Raw genomic sequence first — 22,419 nt, 5'->3', positions numbered from 1 at the left:
TATTTTGCTCTTAATGTAGGCCTAATACAATTAAAATAGTTACAAGAATAGAAACTAGGAATACATTTAAATAAAACAAAAATAAGATTACAGTGCAGCACAAGAGTCATGTAAAATATGGAAGACTGGGATTTCAGGCCCAATACAGTCCATCATAAAACATTTAAATTAAACTTTTAGGCTAGATAACAGTATCACAAATTCGTAGGCTACTTAATCAAGTTGTGCGTCTGACAGCATTGCAGAATGTCAACAAACTTCTATGGAAACATACTTAATGGCAAATAAAACAGGTTCTTATTCAGATAAATAAATAATAGTAAAGTGAGCCACAGTGTTCCGATAAGAGATCTAATAAATATGCAGTACTTTAGGGAAGTAATGAATAAATGAAGTTCAAGGGAAAGTAGGTCTACACTTTGTTTTAGCAAAACAAAAAAGAACAATAGTTTTCTAATTAGGCTACATTCCAATAAAGAAATTCCCATCATTCAGCAGAATGGGCTCCGGAGTTCGCTCCAATGGCAGGATAAAGAGGACGGGGGCTGAACCGCTATTCTTTCAACCCTTTCTGACTAAAAACGTCACAGAGGGGAAGGATCCTGGACATGCCGACAGGGGGACCTTCCTGCTCAGATTTCACATGCTACAAATATCCCTCACTGGCTGTTAGTCCGTAGGGGCCACGATTAACTAATAAGTTCTGTTTGCAGCTGAAGAACTCACCACATACAGAAGCCACTATACAAGAACGTAACTGCTGACATGACTCAAGGTAAAACAAGAGCTGTCTTTCAACATTCAAAAAATATAATTTTAACTTTTGCACGTGTGTTTCTCTGTAAATTCATAACTCAGCAGAGAGTGCCGGTAGCAGGTGTCAGGTTTATAGTTGTATGAAATGTGGTCAGCAGGAATGTTAGGGTGACATTAGATAACACTCACATGTTGAACTAACACTCAGTTCATGAACGAAGTACAAAGTGGATCAAATTTGCCTTGAATTTTTTTATTTTATTATAAGCCTACAATAAATTAACAAAACATATCAGTGGAACTCAAAATCTATTCACATGCTTTTAGTATAGTCTATGTTTTATACACCAACCACTGTATTACTTAATTGTAGGACTACAATATTTCTGTTTCATTTTTTACTTGAGCAAGTTGAATTGCTTAAATAAACTTGCCTTGTTCTTTGTTCTGTCCAAAAAAAAGCTATGGACATTGAGCGCTGGGATTTGGAGATTAAAGCCAACAACATCAGCCACCACACCGAGCTGAATGGAGATGAGCGTTTGATCGTCCGAAGAGGACAACCCTTTATTGTGAACTTATATCTGAAGCCTGGTGGGCAGAAGTTCACCCCTGGCAAAACTAGCTTCACCCTCATAGTGGAGACAGGTACCAGCAATGTGGCTCCCACAGAACATGCTAGAGAGAGAGAGAGAGAGAGAGAGAGAGAGAGAGAGAGAGAGAGAGAGAGAATGTGTGTGTGTGTGTGTGTGTGTGTGTGTGTGTGTGTGTGTGTGTGTGTGTGTGTGTGTGTGTGTGTGTGTGTGTGTGTGTGTGTGTGTGTGTGTGTGTGTGTGAAAGAGAAAGAGAAAGAGAGAAGCAATGACTACATGTTTTATATTGGTGTGTGTGTGTGTGTGTGTGTGTGTGTGTGTGTGTGTGTGTGTGTGTGTGTGTGTGTGTGTGTGTGTGTGTGTGTGTGTGTGTGTGTGTGTGTGTGTGTGTGTGTGTGTGTGTGTGTGTGTGTGTGTGTGTGAAAGTGTGAAAGAGAAGGAGAGAAGCAATGACTACATGTTTTATATTGGTGTGTGTGTGTGTGTGTGTGTGTGTGTGTGTGTGTGTGTGTGTGTGTGTGTGTGTGTGTGTGTGTGTGTGTGTGTGTGTGTGTGAGGTGTGAGGTCTGTTTAGTCTCTTGAGTGACAGGTTGCTGGATCATGTTGCAGAGACAATACTTTGTCCTTAAATGTCCATACACCTTGTTGAAGCTCCTAAAATATTTGAATCCTGTGGAATGTGTTTGGAATAAACTTGTTGGAGTACATAAAGAATAGAAAGTGTGTGTGTGTGTGTGTGTGTGTGTGTGTGTGTGTGTGTGTGTGTGTGTGTGTGTGTGTGTGTGTGTGTGTGTGTGTGTAATGATGCATCCGAATCGATACACAGTGTTCAACTCACTGCCTTCTCACTCCATCAGGTCCCTTACCCAGGAAAGAGTCTGACACAAAGGTTTCCTTTGGTCTGAGAGACTACACAGTCGACACGGAATGGAGTGCGTCCGTCAGTAATGGTCCCACAGAGGACGCAGTGTCTGTGTCCATCAGTTCCTCCCCCAACGCCCCCATAGGACTCTATTCTCTAACTCTGGACCAGGAAGGAACAAAAACCAGACTTGGGGAATTCATCTTGCTCTTTAATGCTTGGTGTCCCAGTAAGTACTAAACTAAAATACCACCAGTAAGATGCCTGAGGGCGAGAAGCGACCTCGCCCCGTGCACACTGCACACGTCCGCCTCATTGACGGCAGACTGCTGGGCGAGCGCTGGCACTTTGGCTGCCAGGTACGGCTGCACTAATAACTTTGGGGCAGGCCCGGCTAGAGTTTGAATGGACAGGTGGGCCTGTTGAGAACTTTAGTTTTCGCCGGCTGCCGGGCTCGGCTGCACTAATAACTTTGGGGCAGGCCCGGCTAGAGTTTGAATGGACAGGTGGGCCTGTTGAGAACTTTAGTTTTCGCCGGCTGCCGGGCTCGGCTTCACTAATAACTTTGGGGCAGACCCGTCTAGAGTTTGAAATTTGAATGGGCAGGTATAAGTCAAAAGGGAGACATCGAAGAGGAAGGATGGATGGAGAAGGATCAACATATGGAATGGAGATCCAAGGGTTTAAGGTTTGAGGTCAGATGTAGAGTTGCTGGCCAATATTGATGACATCAAGGATCTCCATACTGTATATGGGCTTAACTGTGACAGCAGGTCGCATTTACTATGACATCAGGGACAGGGTCTCCACATCTCCATCCCTGATGATGTCACATGATGTCACGAGACCTGGTCACCATATATGGTGCCCGACCAACACACCAACTGACGGGAAATGCGATTCTATAGTTAACTGCGACCTTTGGCCTTTGGCTTCCTGCCCTTTTGGGCACTTTGCAGGAACAGCAGCAGCAGTGAGCGGTTAAATGTCTTGCTCAAGGGCGCCTCAGTAATTATAATGAGAAGAGGACAGGATCATCTGCTCTATTGATATTATTTGATGATATTGCAATTATCAGAAAGGGAATTCTTAGCTTTCTAATGCCAGTGTTAATGTTTGTGCTCAATGCTGTTTTGTTTTTACTTGCTCATAGGAGATGCTGTTCACATGAGGAATGAGGAAAAGAGGCAGGAGTATGTTTTAGCTCAACATGGGTTTGTCTATAAAGGCACACCCAAGCGAATCAAGGGGACACCATGGAACTTTGGGCAGGTATATTAAACAAACTCATCTAGATTATCATAATTTATTTTATTTCATTTTTGTCACGCTAACCTAAGCTTGTAGTTAGGAACCAGCGAAGCAGGAAAGCAGGCAGCGGGAGTCGTAGAAACGATACTTTTACTAAACTTTAAGGCAACGCATGATTACGCCTCGCAGGGCAGGAACAACAGAAAGTAATACTAAGAAGCCACACAGTACAACTACAAACTGAAAGCCACACAGAGAACAGGAAGGCAATCAGTTAAAAACCATTGTCCACACATAGGCCTGACTCACACGGTCACAACAGATTGATGTATAGCTGATGCATGAGACTTGTTTACTGATGCAAGCTCTCAATGCATTTCCAATGGGAGTCACATGGTTTGACACAACGTTTTTGTTGTATGAGGGGGGGGGGGGCAGTCGAAACACAGCCGAAAGCCGTACAACAAAAATCTAGCATGCATCAATGTTGTATGCTAGTGTGTTTACAGGAGTCTCTCAGGTAGGACGGGGGCGGGGAAACACAAACAGGGCAGGCAGGGGATCGAGAAACATGTGGGTGGTGGTCCAGGCAAGGCACGTTCTGGGACAGAGAGGCAATTTTAGGAATAGCAAAAGTTTTTATTCCGATATTCAACTTTTAAAACATTCAAAAACACTAAAATGTAGGAATCAAACCCTTTTATAGTGTTACAGTACAAGTCTGATAGGGCCACAAAGTATTGAAGAGCTTTTATTTGCAAATGTGTCCATTTCTTTGCAGTTTGAGAACGGTATTCTGGATGTGTGTCTCAAGATCTTGGATGAAAATCCTAAATTTGTGGCTGATGCTGATCAGGACACTTCTGCCAGGAGGAACTCTGTCTATGTGACCAGAGTGCTGAGTGCCATGGTGGGTCTGTGTCTGGTCTGTGAAGGGTGTATGGATCAGTGATTGAATGGAATGATTGATGGATGCAAAGATAGACAGACAGAAGGCAAGGCAAGTTTATTTCTATAGCACATTTCAACATTTCAAGGCAATTCCAAAGTGATTTACATAAAAATATTAAGATCATTAAGAAACATATTATAAAAGAGCACTTTAATACACTTAGTAAAAAAGTTCAAAGAATAGAACATTTGAATAAATTAAAATTAAACACATGAAGATTGTAAGTTACAGTGCAGCACAATAATCTAAATCCTCAACAACGTTGCAGGAGGTTTTATGGATTATCTGGAATGTGAATTGAATGTGCACCACATTAGTCTGTGAATAGTAATTCACAGAAAAATAAACAAAAACATTGCCAGTTACAGTTAAAATGCTGTTACTCAGATACACACTGTCTATGTGACCAGAGTACTGAGTCTGTTTAAACTGGACGGATGGATGGGTGGATGGATGGATGAATGGATGGATGAGTGAATGGCAGAGTATAATAATTAGGGAGTTAGTGGGTAGACCAGTGCACTGGAACCATCCTGCACTTAGTGAGCCCCATGTAACCAAGCTGTGAATAGTCTTTTGAGTCGTTACAAAAGACGTTACCGTGGTACCACAGCAAGCACTCAGTGTCTGCCCTTTCAGATTATTTTCTTTTACTACTGGATACACTCTTCAGAGTTTCTCTACACCCTGTTGAAGTTGAAGAAAAGAGTTTAGATTTCTGGGGGTTCCAGCGGGTCCCCTGCAGCAAAATGAGGAACAGTTTAACCCTATTTTATCCATCATCAGAAAATGAGTTGCGCGAGCTTGTAAATCGGAGACTATTTTTAAACATTTATGAAGATATTTGCCTATAATGACATGTCCAAAATAAGGACCCATATTGAAAGTAGTTAATTTCACTTATTATTTCACTGGCTAGAAGTTAGTCCATCGTGAGAACATATAAGAATGACTATTCACTTTCACCTTTGTACTAAATCAAATCTAACAACAAGCATCTTGTTTTTTGTTTTTTTTGGGTCCACGGCCTAACACATCGATTTTGTCGTGAACCTGTTTGAGAACTAGGCTACTTCCTTAAGGAAGACCTCATAAAACATGACTCATGATAGCCACACAGCTTTACGATGAATCTGAATTCCAGGGCTATTTCAGGTCAGCTTTGACAGCCATGGTGGTAATGTGCTCTATACTTAGACTGAACTGTGTAAATTTCAAAAACTATTTAACAAATAGTTGTACAGTATGAGAATATGATGAAGTTTACTTGTGATATACCAACATATGGTCTACTCTACATCTTTCCCTCTCTAACTTGCCTTTCAATCATTCTGTCTGTCTATGTGTCTCGTTCTCTCTCTCTCTCTCTCTCTTTCTTTCTCTCTCTCTCTCTGCCCTCAGATCAACAGCTGTGATGATAGGGGTGTGTTAGTGGGGAACTGGAGTGGTGACTATGAGGATGGAGAACACCCAGGCCACTGGATAGGCAGTGGAGACATCCTGAGAAAGTGGGCCGAGAGTGGCTCTGTCAGCTATGGCCAGTGCTGGGTCTTTGCTGCCGTTGCATGCACAGGTGTGTGTGTGTGTGTGTGTGTGTGTGTGTGTGTGTGTGTGTGTGTGTGTGTGTGTGTGTGTGTGTGTGTGTGTGTGTGTGTGTGTGTGAGAGAGAGTGTGTGTGTGTGTGTGTGTGTGTGTGTGTGTGTGTGTGTGTGTGTGTGTGTGTGTGTGTGTGTGTGTGTGTGTGTGTGTGTGTGTGTGTGTGTGTGTGTGTGTGTGTGTGTGTGTGCGCGCGCGTGCGCGTGCGTGTGTGTGTGTGTGTGTGTGTGTGTGTGTGTGTGTGTGTGTGTGTGTGTGTGTGTGTATTTTATCCAGATACACTGTGCAATTCAGTCCTTAGGGTAGTCATTCATTCATTCATTCATTCATTCATGCATTCATTCCAATTGTCATTAATACATCGATCAGCTTTAAAGGCAACCAATAAATGCACTATAACCACTTGCTCCTCCTCCACACTTCTGACTCCCATCATGTTTCACATTTTTCCTGTCCCTGCTCAGTTTCACTCTCCTATCAAATGAAAAACACCTGCATGTTTCTAATCTTTGTTGCCTCATAAAATTGCCCTTTATCTTGACCCTAAAATAGTATCTTACCATTGGGCCTATCTGCTTCCTGTCTGTCACTTTATTTGATGTTTGTATTGCTTAACCTCCACAAGACTAGAGTTATCTCAAGTATCTTTTTCAATACCCCCATTTGTTGACGTGTGACTTTCCCTTCTCTCCGCAAGTGTCCCGGGCACTGGGTATCCCCTGTCGAGTGGTTACTAATTTTGGATCAGCACACGATACGAACGCCAACCTGTTAATAGAGAAATTATACGATGAGGACGGGAAACCACTTGATGATGATGATTCTATATGGTATGTGTTTAGTTACAGTATATTATTAAGGCAATGTATACTTTGTTGTACGGCCATTTTAGTTGTTGACAATCCATTATTTTAACCCAGGGGCACAATCGCATGACAAAGTATATGTTTAGTTAGTTCTCAATCTCTCTGTCTATCACCTGTCTACCACAAACCTAACAGAACAGCAATTTTCTGTATATTTCAAATTAAATAATCTATTAATGCATTGTTATGTACCTTAAAACATGAACAGGAACTTTCACGTGTGGGTGGATAGTTGGATGAGGCGACCTGATCTGGGTCCAGAGTTTGATGGATGGCAAGCCAGTGACCCCACCCCACAGGAGAAGAGTGAAGGTGACACACAAAACAATGTTTTGAAATGAACTCATACATTTTTAAGTTGACGATATTTTGACTTTTGTTGCCTGTCCGTTGTTCTGTTATATTTAATGTAATAGATAAGGTTAACAGATTTCTGTATGTCTGTGAGAATCAAATTAGAATACCGGTAGAACGGAATAGTCTATGAACTATGAAGTCTGTCTTTGGTCTCTGTGTGTCTGTCAGGTGTGTATTGTTGTGGACCTGTTCCTCTCAACGCCATCAAAGAAGGTGAGATGACCAAGAAGTATGATGCCCCCTTTGTTTTTGCTGAGGTGAGTTTGTTCCACAGCTTCTTGTATTACATTTGATTTGAAGGAAAACACCATAAATGGGTAGAATATTTAATCCTGCATATTTTTTCATGATGGAAATTAATTAAAACCTTAAACGTACAGTATTTATTTCTCCACTAACAAAAATGTAGTAAATAATCAATGTTGATAACATTTCATTTCAAAACATACAGTACTGAGGAATAATAAGTATAACTGACATAGCTGGAAAATTGTACCATTTAACCACTGGACCCACTGAAAACTCTCCAATTAATTTCTCCCATAGAGATGTACAAAAATATATACATTAGCCTAGAATCAAGCCATCCAGGATCATGACCATAAAACCTTTGTTTAGCGTTTTTAATTTTCATTTATTCATAGAATCAAAGGTTTTGTCATAGCTTGATTCTAGGCTTAAAATAATTGTTAAATATTTTTGTAAATCTCTAGGAAAAATGAATGGCCGACTTTTCAGTGGGAAAACCACGCCCACTGCTATGCTCTATATACTTTGTTGTAGTCAAATAGTGAAAATAGCAGATCTGTAAGCTCACAAGGCATCATCTTGCTACATGTTGTGAGCATGTACATCTGCTAGTTTTGACATAATGTTAAAGGAGCAACAGTGCCACCATGTGGAACAAAATGTATGACTGGTTATTTATGTTTATGCCTATTGCCTAGTAGGACTTCCTCACTAGGAATCATGTATACCATGACATGATAGATATTGATTTTCATGGATGAATATAAGGACAATTTTAAGTTGAACCTTGTCACAATGCTTGGAAGACATACAATTATTAAACTGTGATATTTATGCACAAGCTTATACATGTAGGGCCTACATCCATCCATTGATGGATCATAGTCATAGGCCTGTACAGTAGTCTACATATCGTTAGCCTCATAGGATAAATGCCTAAGTCATTTTTTGGCGAAATTGAGATTTCTGCCTACAGGTGCTCTCCTGGGGCTGCTGCATCGTCCTGGATTAGCGCCTATGTCCTCAGCCAATCACAAAGCTCACTATCTTCAAAAATGATGATCTGCCTAAGTCACTTGTGTGATTTGAGCATTTTTACGTTGCCGCCTAACTCACTTTGTGTGACTTGGGCATTTTTACATTGCATACACAGCAAACAACAGTTACTCTAATAGACCCCTAGGTGTTTAGTATGGAGTTAACATTACTCTAATAGACCCCCAGGTGTTTAGTATGGAGTTAACATTACTCTAATAGACCCCCAGGTGTTTAGTATGGAGTTAGCATTACTCTAATAGACCCCCAGGTGTTTAGTATGGAGTTAACATTACTCTAATAGACCCCCAGGTGTTTAGTATGGAGTTAACATTACTCTAATAGACCCCCAGGTGTTTAGTATGGAGTTAACATTACTCTAATAGACCCCCAGGTGTTTAGTATGGAGTTAGCATTACTCTAATAGACCCCCAGGTGTTTAGTATGGAGTTAACATTACTCTAATAGACCCCCAGTGTTTAGTATGGAGTTAGCATTACTCTAATAGACACCCAGGTGTTTAGTATGGAGTTAACATTACTCTAATAGACCCAAAGGTGTTTAGTATGGAGTTAACATTACTCTAATAGACCCCCAGGTGTTTAGTATGGAGTTAGCATTACTCTAATAGACCCCCAGGTGTTTAGTATGGAGTTAACATTACTCTAATAGACCCCCAGTGTTTAGTATGGAGTTAACATTACTCTAACAGACCCCCAGGTGTTTAGTATGGAGTTAACATTACTCTAATAGACCCCCAGGTGTTTAGTATGGAGTTAACATCACTCTAATAGACCCCCAGGTGTTCTGTATGGAGTTAACATTACTCTAACAGACCCCCAGGTGTTTAGTATGGAGTTAACATTACTCTAATAGACCCCCAGGTGTTTAGTATGGAGTTAACATCACTCTAATAGACCCCCAGGTGTTTAGTATGGAGTTAACATTACTCTAACAGACCCCCAGGTGTTTAGTATGGAGTTAACATTACTCTAATAGACCCCCAGGTGTTTAGTATGGAGTTAACATTACTCTAATAGACCCCCAGGTGTTTAGTATGGAGTTAACATCACTCTAATAGACCCCCAGGTGTTTAGTATGGAGTTAACATTACTCTAATAGACCCCGAGGTGTTTAGTATGGAGTTAACATTACTCTAATAGACCCCCAGGTGTTTAGTATGGAGTTAACATTACTCTAATAGACCCCCAGGTGTTTAGTATGGAGTTAACATTACTCTAATAGACCCCCAGGTGTTTAGTATAGAGTTAACATCACTCTAATAGACCCCCAGGTGTTCTGTATGGAGTTAACATTACTCTAATAGACCCCCAGGTGTTTAGTATGGAGTTAACATTACTCTAATAGACCCCCAGGTGTTTAGTATGGAGTTAACATTACTCTAATAGACCCCCAGGTGTTTAGTATGGAGTTAACATTACTCTAATAGACCCCCAGGTGTTTAGTATGGAGTTAACATCACTCTAATAGACCCCCAGGTGTTCTGTATGGAGTTAACATTACTCTAACAGACCCCCAGGTGTTTAGTATGGAGTTAACATTACTCTAATAGACCCCCAGGTGTTTAGTATGGAGTTAACATTACTCTAATAGACCCCCAGGTGTTTAGTATGGAGTTAACATCACTCTAATAGACCCCCCAGGTGTTTAGTATGGAGTTAACATTACTCTAATAGACCCCCAGGTGTTTAGTATGGAGTTAACATTACTCTAATAGACCCCCAGGTGTTTAGTATGGAGTTAACATCACTCTAATAGACCCCCAGGTGTTTAGTATGGAGTTAACATCACTCTAATAGACCCCCAGGTGTTTAGTATGTAGTTAACATTACTCTAATAGACCCCCAGGTGTTTAGTATGGAGTTAACATTACTCTAATAGACCCCCAGGTGTTTAGTATGGAGTTAACATTACTCTAATAGACCCCCAGGTGTTTAGTATGGAGTTAACATCACTCTAATAGACCCCCAGGTGTTCTGTATGGAGTTAACATTACTCTAACAGACCCCCAGGTGTTTAGTATGGAGTTAACATTACTCTAATAGACCCCCAGGTGTTTAGTATGGAGTTAACATTACTCTAATAGACCCCCAGGTGTTTAGTATGGAGTTAACATCACTCTAATAGACCCCCCAGGTGTTTAGTATGGAGTTAACATTACTCTAATAGACCCCCAGGTGTTTAGTATGGAGTTAACATTACTCTAATAGACCCCCAGGTGTTTAGTATGGAGTTAACATCACTCTAATAGACCCCCATGGTGTTTAGTATGGAGTTAACATCACTCTAATAGACCCCCAGGTGTTTAGTAGACATGTATTAAAAAATGCCTAAGTCACAGATTATTTTCTTGAAAATGGCCTAAGTCACTTTTTTTTGTTATGGAATGACTCTCATGTTTATCTTTTTGTAAAAAACATTTTGTTAACCCCTCAGGAAGCCATTGTAAAAATCTGCATTAAAAACTCTTACATACTTGCGAGAAAATGTGTTTTTTCTTATTATCCGAAAATCATAAAAAATTACTTAGGCATTTATCCTATGAGGCTAACGATATATATATTTATATTTAGATATCCCTAATGCAAAGGCTGATCCATTTTGTATACTGATTGAGTAATAATTTAGACATTTTTTGTTTTGTTTTAAAATGTCTGACTGATGATTTCATCACTATCAGGGTGTCATGTTCATGATTGTATTTGTATTTGAAACCAGGTTAACGCTGATGTTGTGGAGATGGTGCAGCTGGCAAGTGGAGAGCTTTATCAGTTCAGTACAGAAACCAAATCTGTTGGAAGGTGCATCAGTACCAAGGCTGTGGGCAGTGATACAAGACAGGACGTCACACACCAATACAAGTATCCTGAAGGTACCGTACGGGCCTACCACGCACGCACGCACGCACGCACGCACGCACGCACGCACGCACGCACGCACGCACGCATGCACGCACACACACACACACACACACACACACACACACACACACACACACACACACACACACACACACACACACACACACACACACACACACACACACACACACACACACTTATTTCAGCACTTTTCAAAATGTTTTTCAGGGTCAAAGGAGGAGAGGCGGGTCTTTGAGAAGGCTCAACACACCAACAAGCTTCAGCAGCGAGGAGAGGAGCCAGGCATCCAAGTCAAGGTTCTCTATCAGACAGACAGACAGACAGACAGACAGACAGACAGACAGACAGACAGACAGACAGACAGACAGACAGACAGACAGACAGACAGACAGACAGACAGACAGACAGACAGACAGACAGACAGACATGAATTAAAATGTAATTCATATAGTAGAGAATGAGATATTATCAACACTCAGGAATTTTCTGTGCAATATTATTTTTTTGTTTTATAAGGAACAATTTTAGCAGCTTGGACATTATATTTATACTTTATACTTATATTTGTTCCATTCTACCTTTAAGATCAAGCTGGCTGATAACATGACCTTGGGCTCAGACTTTGAAGTGCATGCTCGCATCGCCAACAACACCATGGAGGCCAAGGTCTGCAGCTTCATGCTATTTGCCTTCACCGTCAGCTATGATGGTAAACGAGGAGAGCCCTGTGGATTCACCTCAGAAAAAGTGGAGTTGTCAATTGGGGAAGGTAAGTTATTAACCACTTAAACCCTACAGTATATACTTGACCAGGATCCCACAGGGGTGTCGTTGCTCCGCTCCTTTTTTCCTCTTGACCAAATCTCTTTGCAGAGAATAGGTGATCTGTCACATCAGAGAGGTTTGATCCCTGAGCTGGATCCCTGCATGGACAGGTCGGGCCCAGACCCAGGGGCCCAAACGTCAGGGGGCTCTCTAAAACATTGGGCCAACTGAGGTGGCAAACTGAGACCCACTTATTTTCAGAAGCTGAACAAAAAATATCCCACACGTAGAGATTTTTATGAACAGGCAAGTAAGCAATAAGTAAGCAATTCAAGATTGTCCAAAGGACCCCATTGGATTTTTCTTGTGAAAGGCTAGATATTTCGTTTTGCTGTCCTTGTATGGTTGCCCAGGGCCCTGGTCCTTCTGTATACTGGAGAACAAATTTGCTGTTGATGGCACATGGCCAACACATTCTCACATTCTTTGCGTCAAACGCTTCAAACGCATGACGAGTTGGACAGATTTGACCATGCAGCACGCAGCACCCGTTTAACATGCCTATCGCATGGTGTGTTGACAAGGACATGACGATTTACTGCCTATCGGCAGAAGTGGACTTTGCACCTCTTGACAGGGCTCGGCCAACAACTCGCTTGGGGATGCCTTTACAGGGCTCCAGTCCATCTTGTTTTAAAACAGCGCTAATGGCAACCTACAGTATGGGAGTGAGTGAGTTGACAGTTCAGAGTTCTATTCTAATAAACTGTGTAGTGTTTAGTTAGTTTGAAGTATCATAACTCTACCCATACTGATGTTCTTCTGATGTTGGCGGTACTGGATATGAGTCACAACCACACAGCATGCCTTCTCACTGTAATCTCTCCTCTTTCTCTCTCCACTGTTTAAGTCTAGTAAACATGAATGATTATAAGACCATTTCTATTAGTGATGCACTTTTTCTGTGTTTCCTCAGAGAAGCACACCCCCCTCAAACTGAAATACACCCATTATGGTCCAGCGCTCACCCCTGATAGGATGATAAAACTGTCAGCCTTTGCCATAGACAAGGAGACCAGGCAATACCACAAGGCTGACAAGACCATTGTTCTGGATGAACCAGATCTAGAGATTAAGGTATGGAAGAATTGATAGAGGCTAACACAGACTATTAAAACGTGAATGGTGGTTGAATCAGGCTGAAGAAAAAGAAAGGAAGCAACTTAAGCAACTTAAGCAAGCACTCAGTTGAGTAGTTCAACATAATAATATTTTGGGCGTACAGTTGTCCACTGTACCACGACATCAAAGACACATACTTCCCACAGCATCGAGTGAGCTTGGTACATAAGCAGATTCTGATTTAAAATTTTACATCATTTGTCTCTCATTTTTGTTTTAATTGTATTGTTTAACTTTTTGCTTTGGCAATGTAAACATATGTTTTCTCATGCCAATAAAGCCCTTTGAGTTGAATTGAACTGAATTCTGATTATCTTAAAAAACAGCTCCTGGGCGAAGCCACAGTGAACGAGTCTACAACAGCAGAGCTATTCATGATGAACCCTCTACCAGAGCCCCTCAAGGACTGCTGCTTTAATGTTGAGGGAGGGGGCCTCACACAGGGCAAGATGCTCACATTTAAGTATGTCATGAGTACTCAGTTCAGAGAACTTGAATGTCAATCCATTCACTGTGTAAATGCAAAATGTGGTTCTGTTACAATAACATGATTCACTGCACTGGTTATTTGCAATGCTTCCTGCCTCTATTATTTCTCTTTTCTAAAAAAACATTTTCCTATACCCTTTATTTATCTTTCCATTACAAATATTGATTGATATAGGCCTACTGTACTTTAATAATGACATCAATGATAATAATGTATCTTCTCTTCTCTTCTCTTCTCTTCTCTTCTCTTCTCTTCTCTTCTCTTCTCTTCTCTTCTCTTCTCTTCTCTTCTCTTCTCTTCTCTTCTCTTCTCTTCTCTTCTCTTCTCTTCTCTTCTCTTCTCTTCTCTTCTCTTCTCTTCTCTTCTCTTCTCTTCTCTTCTCTTCTCTTCTCTTCTCTTCTCTTCTCTTCTCTTCTCTTCTCATCTTCCTCCAGGGTTGGAGCTGTGGGTGCCAAACAAGAGGCCAGGGCCAAAGTTGAGTTCACTCCAAGCAGTGCGGGAAACACTGTGCTTTTCGTGAACTTTGACAGTGACAAACTGAAGAACATCCAGAGCTCTATCAAAGTTGTGGTCAAGGACACCGAGTGATGAAATGTATCTCAGGGAAAGGGACTGAATATGAGACAGAATGCATACAATTTACCCCAGACTAACACAGAATAGATCCGACAAATTTACACTGAATTTAAATAATTAATCATTAATATCAAGAAATGTATTCATATAAATAGCAATACATCCACATATTCAGCCATTCTGACTTTAAGAGGTAAATAGTTTATCAGCTTCAGAGCCATAAATGCAAATTATCTCTTATCTTAGTCAGAGGGACAGATAAAGCCCTTGTTCTGATGATTAAAGAATAAAGACATATTAAATGATGGTATATGTGCAATGGAGGGCCTTGTAATTAATTAAAATACTTTTATAGTAAACTTACTTTTTAATAGTGGTAACAGCAGACCATTTAGACTTAGTTAGAGGTAGAGTACAATGGAGTCAGGACTCAGGAGTCAGGACCAATGACTACAATTGGTGTCCGATCAGCATTAATCTACCCATAGGGAGTTATGGGCCTTGGATTTCAGAAAGGCAAATTTGTAAGATAGCCTGCCTACTGTAAATACATTAGGGCTAAAATACAAGCAGAATAGAGGTACGTGTGCATGACATCATCAATCGCGGAAGTTACGCGGGAACGCCTACTGAGTGTCAAAAAATTACTTTCTGGCCATGACAGCCCATAGCCTACATTCAAACAGAAAAGTTGTATTTGATTGCATTAAACAACGTTAAACAACATTAAACTCACTTTGTCACTCACTTTTCCACTCGATTTTGCCATTCACTTTCTGAATCACTGTAGGCCTATATGTTTTTTTTTCCCTTTTTACCTGATGATTTCCTATTTTTGGCTATATAGAAGTGTATATTTGTATGTCTCTAAATGTTTTGATTAATTGAAAATGGTGGGCCCTATTGTAAACAAGTGTAATGCTTTATGGTGTCGTGCACTCACAGTTAACAGTTTTTGTATTGAGTTGTACAGTAACTTGTACTTGAAATGTACTGGAATTCTGCAAACTGTTAATAAATCAATCAATCAATCAATCAATCAATCAATCAATCAATCAATCAATCAATCAATCAATCAATCAATCAATCAATCAATCAATCAATCAATCAATCAATCAATCAATCAATCAATCAGTAATATCACTCAGCACTCTCAGCAGATGTATGGTCTAATGGTCAGACTCTCAGCACAGATATTTCATGTTCAAATCCCAGTCGTTTTACAGTTCATTGCTTTTAAACTTTACCTAATTTACTGCTAAAATACAAAAGAATGCTTCAAGAATACAATAAAGTTCTGCCAGGAGTGACTGAGAGATGGTCTACTGGTTTAATGATCAGGCTCTCAATCCAGAGGTTCCGTGTTCAAATCCAACATGTCCTTGTTCAATTCTGGAGGCCTACTTTGAATTTCACAATATATATTTCTAAATTCTAGTAGGCCTAATGTGCATGAGCCGATTATAAATTAAACATTGCACAAAGATGTTAATATGATCTATTTTCTCTGCACAAATTAGCGGACGGCCACACAACGTCCAAGTCAGATGCATATAGCCTATAGGCCTAATTAAATTTAAAATGGTGCCGACACACCGTTCATACGACGTTGATACACCGACCTCTCTCTGGACGCGTATCAACATCGTATGCACGGCTTGTCGGCGTAATTCATTTTTCAACAGTCTGACTTTTCTGCAATCCACAAAAACAGTCCAAAACCGTCCGACGGCGTGAGCGGACGTTTCTTTATGTTATTTAACTTAAACGCCCAATGCATTCTCTATGGCAATAGCACAGACTTTGGCATGCTACTAGTCCTACATACTTAAACCTACCAACCCCATTCTAGCCTACTTAGGTTCATCTTACGGTGGACATGTTTGCCTGAAAAGGAATCTTTGAAAGGTGTCATAGTTTTAGAAAGATAGTGCTTTCAAATTTGAGACTTTTAACACAAAAAATGCTGGAAACGTATCCATACGCTTTATTAATATCGAACGCCGTACGCGCGAAGCGTAACTATACGTTTTATACGTTTTTTTATTGCTTACTGTACATCAACGTCCTATGCTCCAGGACACCGAAGAAAATAACAGCGATCCTTTCCAGGAAGCTCCAATATGTGATCCGGGAGTAAAAAGCCCCTCCCTCCTGAAAAGAGGTCTGTCTGTGGCGAAGACGCTCCCTCCTCCAATGCCTCCATTACACGTATGGGTCTGCACGGCAACGGCATAGACCAACGCAGATGTCAGGGCATCTAAAATGGAGTTACCCATACTCTAGTAGTAGTCTAGTGTCTGTGAATACACTCGATTCCCCCTCCCCTCCTGTTTCTACATGGTTTCTCCCGAGGAATCTTTGTGGGGGGAGTCTCTTCTGCCCGGATCGCATTGCAAATTTGCAGTTTGAGTTCCCCCCCCCACTGGCCCCAGGCCACACTGCGCCTTGCAATCGCCTTGCACCGCTCTCTCATTCTCGGAAAAAGATATAACGCAGTCGTGTCGATTTGCCCTCTGCCAGTATATAAACCAAGAATAATCTTCAACGATCGCCATTTCATAACGTTTTCAACACGCACACGGCACACGCCATGATCAACTAACTGCCTGGCTACGTCTTCAGTCTTCACCAGCCATCGCTATCCGTTGTGTGCATCGCCGTCGCGTCTTCACTTTGTTTGTTTGTGCAAAGAAGCACGATCAGCGATGGAAAAGAGCTTTATATCCACGGCAGATAAGTAATGACGTATTATCGAAGGACCGCCATGATCAACTTACTGCCTACGTCTTCGTCAGCCAATGCAGCCATCATCGCTATCCGTTGTGTGATTGTGGATGTAGGCTATATCCACGGTATCGAGAGAGACGCCCGGCTGTGATATAGGTCTTATCACTGCAATTATAATGAATAAAAAGGCTACAATCACACAACGGATAGCGATGGCTGCATTGGCTGGTGACAACGTAGCCTCGGTCCCAGGCAGTTAGTTGATCATGGCGGTCCCTCGATAATACGTCATTACTTATCTGCCGTGGATATAAAGCTCTTTTCCATCGCTGATCGTGCTTCTTTGCACAAACAAACAAAGTGAAGACGCGATGGCGTTGTCCAACAACGCGGCCAGTTATTTGATCATCTCTCTCTCCTGTGCTTCTTTCCTCAAACATGTCCAGACATGTCAACCTCAACCACTAAACTCACCGATCCAGTAACGCATCTCACCGTTATACTATCGTTCTGAAGGCAGATATAAAAATAAACATAAATAAATTATTGTCATATACATACTACACACTGAATGAAAGCCCTAATTGTCTACTTTTAGGAGGAAAACAAATACATAATATTGATCCCATGTACAGTTTGTCAGTAGGCTATTGAATGCAGTTGTTCAGGTCCAACTATTATTCACAAAATAAGGCCTATAGCGACATGTACATATTATATACTGTATGAAACAGAAGACCCTCTGCTTTCATAAGAAAAAAACTAATACTGTAATAATAATAAAAATCACACCCCTGTGAAGTGAGCATTTCCTCATGAAGTTATCATAGCGAGTTATAAAGGTTTAAAGTCACAGAGATTGACAGGCAGATATAAACATAAATAAATTATTATCATATACATACTACACACTGAATGAAAGCCCTGAATGTCTACTTTTAGGAGGAAAACAAATATACAAATATATTCAAATATAGTTTGTCAGTAATTGGCTATTGAATGCAGCTTGCGCCCACCAGAGAGGATTTCAGAAAATGCATGGACCAGAAGAACTATTATTCACAAAATAAGGCCTATAGCGACATGTACATACTATATACCGTATGAAACAGAAGACTCTCTGCTTTCATAAGAAAAATACTTCTACTGTAATAATAATGAAAATCACACCCCTGTGAAGTGAGCAGTGCAATGTTGCGCAACATTGCACTGCTCACTTCACAGGGGTGTGATTTTCATTATTGTTTTATATCTGTCTGTCAATGTCTGTCAACTTCAACCTTCCATATCTCTGCTGTTTTTTCAAAAGAGCAGCGTGCTGCGAAAAGCAGGTGTTAGAAAAAGGTCAATATCTCCAGAATGGAAGATGGTAGAATCATAATTTTTTTTTTAAATTGAAGTGGACTAGTTTGGCTTCCTTTTGATTTATGCGGTGTGATTCTCGCTATAAGAGGCCCCTCGCTGTGGGCCCCGAAAAAGTTCAGAAGTCCCAATGTTAATCGCTCAGCACCACCAAGCCTGAGCAAATAGAAAACTCTAGCAATCAATGTGTTAACATGGGGCTCAATGGCAGATTTTGGCACATCAAAAAATCACTTTCACCTAGAAACTCCATTCACACTTTTTATTTTTCAGCTTACTGTGGAGACACATGCTGGAACGTTTTACTTTGAAATGTTTTGTAGTTTCTGAGTTATTTAACTTAAACGCCCAATGCATTCTCTATGGCAATAGCACAAACTTTGGCATGCTACTAGTCCTACATACTTAAACCTACCAACCCCATTCTAGCCTACTTAGTTTCATCTTACGGTGGACATGTTTGCCTGAAAAGGAATCTTTGAAAGGTGTCATAGTTTTAGAAAGATAGTGCTTCCAAATTTGAGACTTTTAACATGGGGCTCAATGGCAGATTTTGGCACATCAAAAAATCACTTTCACCTAGAAACTCCATTCACACTTTTTATTTTTCAGCTTACTGTGGAGACACATGCTGGAACGTTTTACTTTGAAATGTTTTGTAGTTTCTGAGTTATTTAACTTAAACGCCCAATGCATTCTCTATGGCAATAGCACAAACTTTGGCATGCTACTAGTCCTACATACTTAAACCTACCAACCCCATTCTAGCCTACTTAGTTTCATCTTACGGTGGACATGTTTGCCTGAAAAGGAATCTTTGAAAGGTGTCATAGTTTTAGAAATATAGTGCTTTCAAATTTGAGACTTTTAACATGGGGCTCAATGGCAGATTTAGGCACGTCAAAAACTCACTTTCACCTAGAAACTCCATTCACACTTTTTATTATTCAGCTTACTGTGGAGACACATGCTGGAACGTTTTACTTTGAAATGTTTTATAGTTTCTGAGTTATTTAACTTAAACGCCCAATGCATTCTCTATGGCAATAGCACAAACTTTGGCATGCTACTAGTCCTACATACTTAAACCTACCAACCCCATTCTAGCCTACTTAGGTTCATCTTACGGTGGACATGTTTGCCTGAAAAGGAATCTTTTAAAGGTGTCATAGTTTTAGAAAGATAGTGCTTTCAAATTTGAGACTTTTAACATGGGGCTCAATGGCAGATTTTGGCACATCAAAAAATCACTTTCACCTAGAAACTCCATTCACACTTTTTATTTTTCAGCTTACTGTGGAGACACATGCTGGAACGTTTTACTTTGAAATGTTTTGTAGTTTCTGAGTTATTTAACTTAAACGCCCAATGCATTCTCTATGGCAATAGCACAAACTTTGGCATGCTACTAGTCCTACATACTTAAACCTACCAACCCCATTCTAGCCTACTTAGTTTCATCTTACGGTGGACATGTTTGCCTGAAAAGGAATCTTTGAAAGGTGTCATAGTTTTAGAAAGATAGTGCTTCCAAATTTGAGACTTTTAACATGGGGCTCAATGGCAGATTTTGGCACATCAAAAAATCACTTTCACCTAGAAACTCCATTCACACTTTTTATTTTTCAGCTTACTGTGGAGACACATGCTGGAACGTTTTACTTTGAAATGTTTTGTAGTTTCTGAGTTATTTAACTTAAACGCCCAATGCATTCTCTATGGCAATAGCACAAACTTTGGCATGCTACTAGTCCTACATACTTAAACCTACCAACCCCATTCTAGCCTACTTAGTTTCATCTTACGGTGGACATGTTTGCCTGAAAAGGAATCTTTGAAAGGTGTCATAGTTTTAGAAATATAGTGCTTTCAAATTTGAGACTTTTAACATGGGGCTCAATGGCAGATTTAGGCACGTCAAAAACTCACTTTCACCTAGAAACTCCATTCACACTTTTTATTATTCAGCTTACTGTGGAGACACATGCTGGAACGTTTTACTTTGAAATGTTTTATAGTTTCTGAGTTATTTAACTTAAACGCCCAATGCATTCTCTATGGCAATAGCACAAACTTTGGCATGCTACTAGTCCTACATACTTAAACCTACCAACCCCATTCTAGCCTACTTAGGTTCATCTTACGGTGGACATGTTTGCCTGAAAAGGAATCTTTTAAAGGTGTCATAGTTTTAGAAAGATAGTGCTTTCAAATTTGAGACTTTTAACATGGGGCTCAATGGCAGATTTTGGCACATCAAAAAATCACTTTCACCTAGAAACTCCATTCACACTTTTTATTTTTCAGCTTACTGTGGAGACACATGCTGGAACGTTTTACTTTGAAATGTTTTGTAGTTTCTGAGTTATTTAACTTAAACGCCCAATGCATTCTCTATGGCAATAGCACAAACTTTGGCATGCTACTAGTCCTACATACAAAATGATGAAAAACGAGGATAATTCTTTTTTTTAAAGTTCAAAAAACGGTCCAAATGGTCCATGGTCCAAAATGATGAAAAATGAGGATTAGAAAATAATTCAAAAATTCAAAAAGCGATGGGCTATAACCCATCGTTTTTTTCATTTTTTCGTTTTTTTCAAATCCTCAAAAATGATGAAAAACGGCGTGCTATAGTATGCCGTACGATATGAGCTATAGCCCATGGTCAAAAATGATGAAAAATGAGGATATTCTTTTTCTCCAAAAATTCAAAAAACGATGGGCTATAACCCATCGTTTTTTAAAATTTAAAAAAAAATTCAAATCCTCAAAATTGATGAAAAACGGTGTGCTATAGTATGCCGTACGATATGAGCTATAGCCATTGGTCCAAAATGATGAAAAACGAGGATTTAAAATTTTTTTTTAAATTAAAAAAACGATGGGCTATAACCCATCGTTTTTTTACATTTTTTCAAATCCTCAAAAATGATGAAAAACGGCGTGCTATAGTATGCCGTACGATATGAGCTATAGCCCATGGTCCAAAATGATGAAAAACGAGGATTAAAAAATAATTCAAAAATTCAAAAAGCGATGGGCTATAACCCATCGTTTTTTTTCATTTTTTTCAAATCCTCAAAAATGATGAAAAACGGCGTGCTATAGTATGCCGTACGATATGAGCTATAGCCCATGGTCCAAAATGATGAAAAACGAGGATTAAAAAATAATTCAAAAATTCAAAAAGCGATGGGCTATAACCCATCGTTTTTTTCATTTTTTCGTTTTTTTCAAATCCTCAAAAATGATGAAAAACGGCGTGCTATAGTATGCCGTACGATATGGGCTATAGCCCATGGTCAAAAATGATGAAAAATGAGGATATTCTTTTTCTCCAAAAATTCAAAAAACGATGGGCTATAACCCATCGTTTTTTTAATTTTTTAATTTTTTCAAATCCTCAAAATTGATGAAAAACGGTGTGCTATAGTATGCCGTACGATATGAGCTATAGCCATTGGTCCAAAATGATGAAAAACGAGGATTTAAAAAAAATTCAAAAATTCAAAAAACGATGGGCTATAACCCATCTTTTTTTGAATTTTTTTCAAATCCTCAAAAATGATGAAAAACGGCGTGCTATAGTATGCCGTACGATATGAGCTATAGCCCATGGTCCAAAATGATGAAAAACGAGGATTAAAAAATAATTCAAAATTTCAAAAAGCGATGGGCTATAACCCATCGTTTTTTTTCATTTTTTTCAAATTCTCAAAAATGATGAAAAACGGCGTGCTATAGTATGCCGTACGATATGAGCTATAGCCCATGGTCCAAAATGATGAAAAACGAGGATTAAAAAATAATTCAAAAATTCAAAAAGCGATGGGCTATAACCCATCGTTTTTTGAATGATGAAAAATGAGGATATTCTTTTTCTCCAAAAAT

At 39.8% G+C, this 22,419-nt stretch overlaps 1 protein-coding gene across 1 annotated transcript; it reads left to right on the top strand.

Moving 5' to 3' along the window:
* Positions 1-649: 649 nt before the first annotated feature.
* On the top strand, positions 650-15,372 carry LOC310861864 (protein-glutamine gamma-glutamyltransferase 2-like). Its single transcript, XM_083769550.1, has 15 exons — positions 650-775; positions 1,219-1,404; positions 2,207-2,440; positions 3,365-3,483; positions 4,244-4,372; positions 5,816-5,987; positions 6,708-6,840; positions 7,085-7,188; positions 7,402-7,490; positions 11,257-11,410; positions 11,628-11,716; positions 12,006-12,189; positions 13,162-13,322; positions 13,694-13,830; positions 14,292-15,372. Exons 1-15 carry the CDS (start codon positions 766-768, stop codon positions 14,443-14,445), a joined length of 2,055 nt encoding a protein of 684 aa, XP_083625676.1. The 5' UTR covers positions 650-765; the 3' UTR covers positions 14,446-15,372.
* Positions 15,373-22,419: the final 7,047 nt, after the last annotated feature.

Source organism: Protomyctophum parallelum, assembly GCF_964188405.1.
Source record: "Protomyctophum parallelum genome assembly, chromosome: 7".
Lineage (NCBI taxonomy): Eukaryota > Metazoa > Chordata > Actinopteri > Myctophiformes > Myctophidae > Protomyctophum > Protomyctophum parallelum.
Note: the sequence above shows the minus strand (reverse complement) of the source record. Positions and strands in the feature narration are given on the sequence as shown.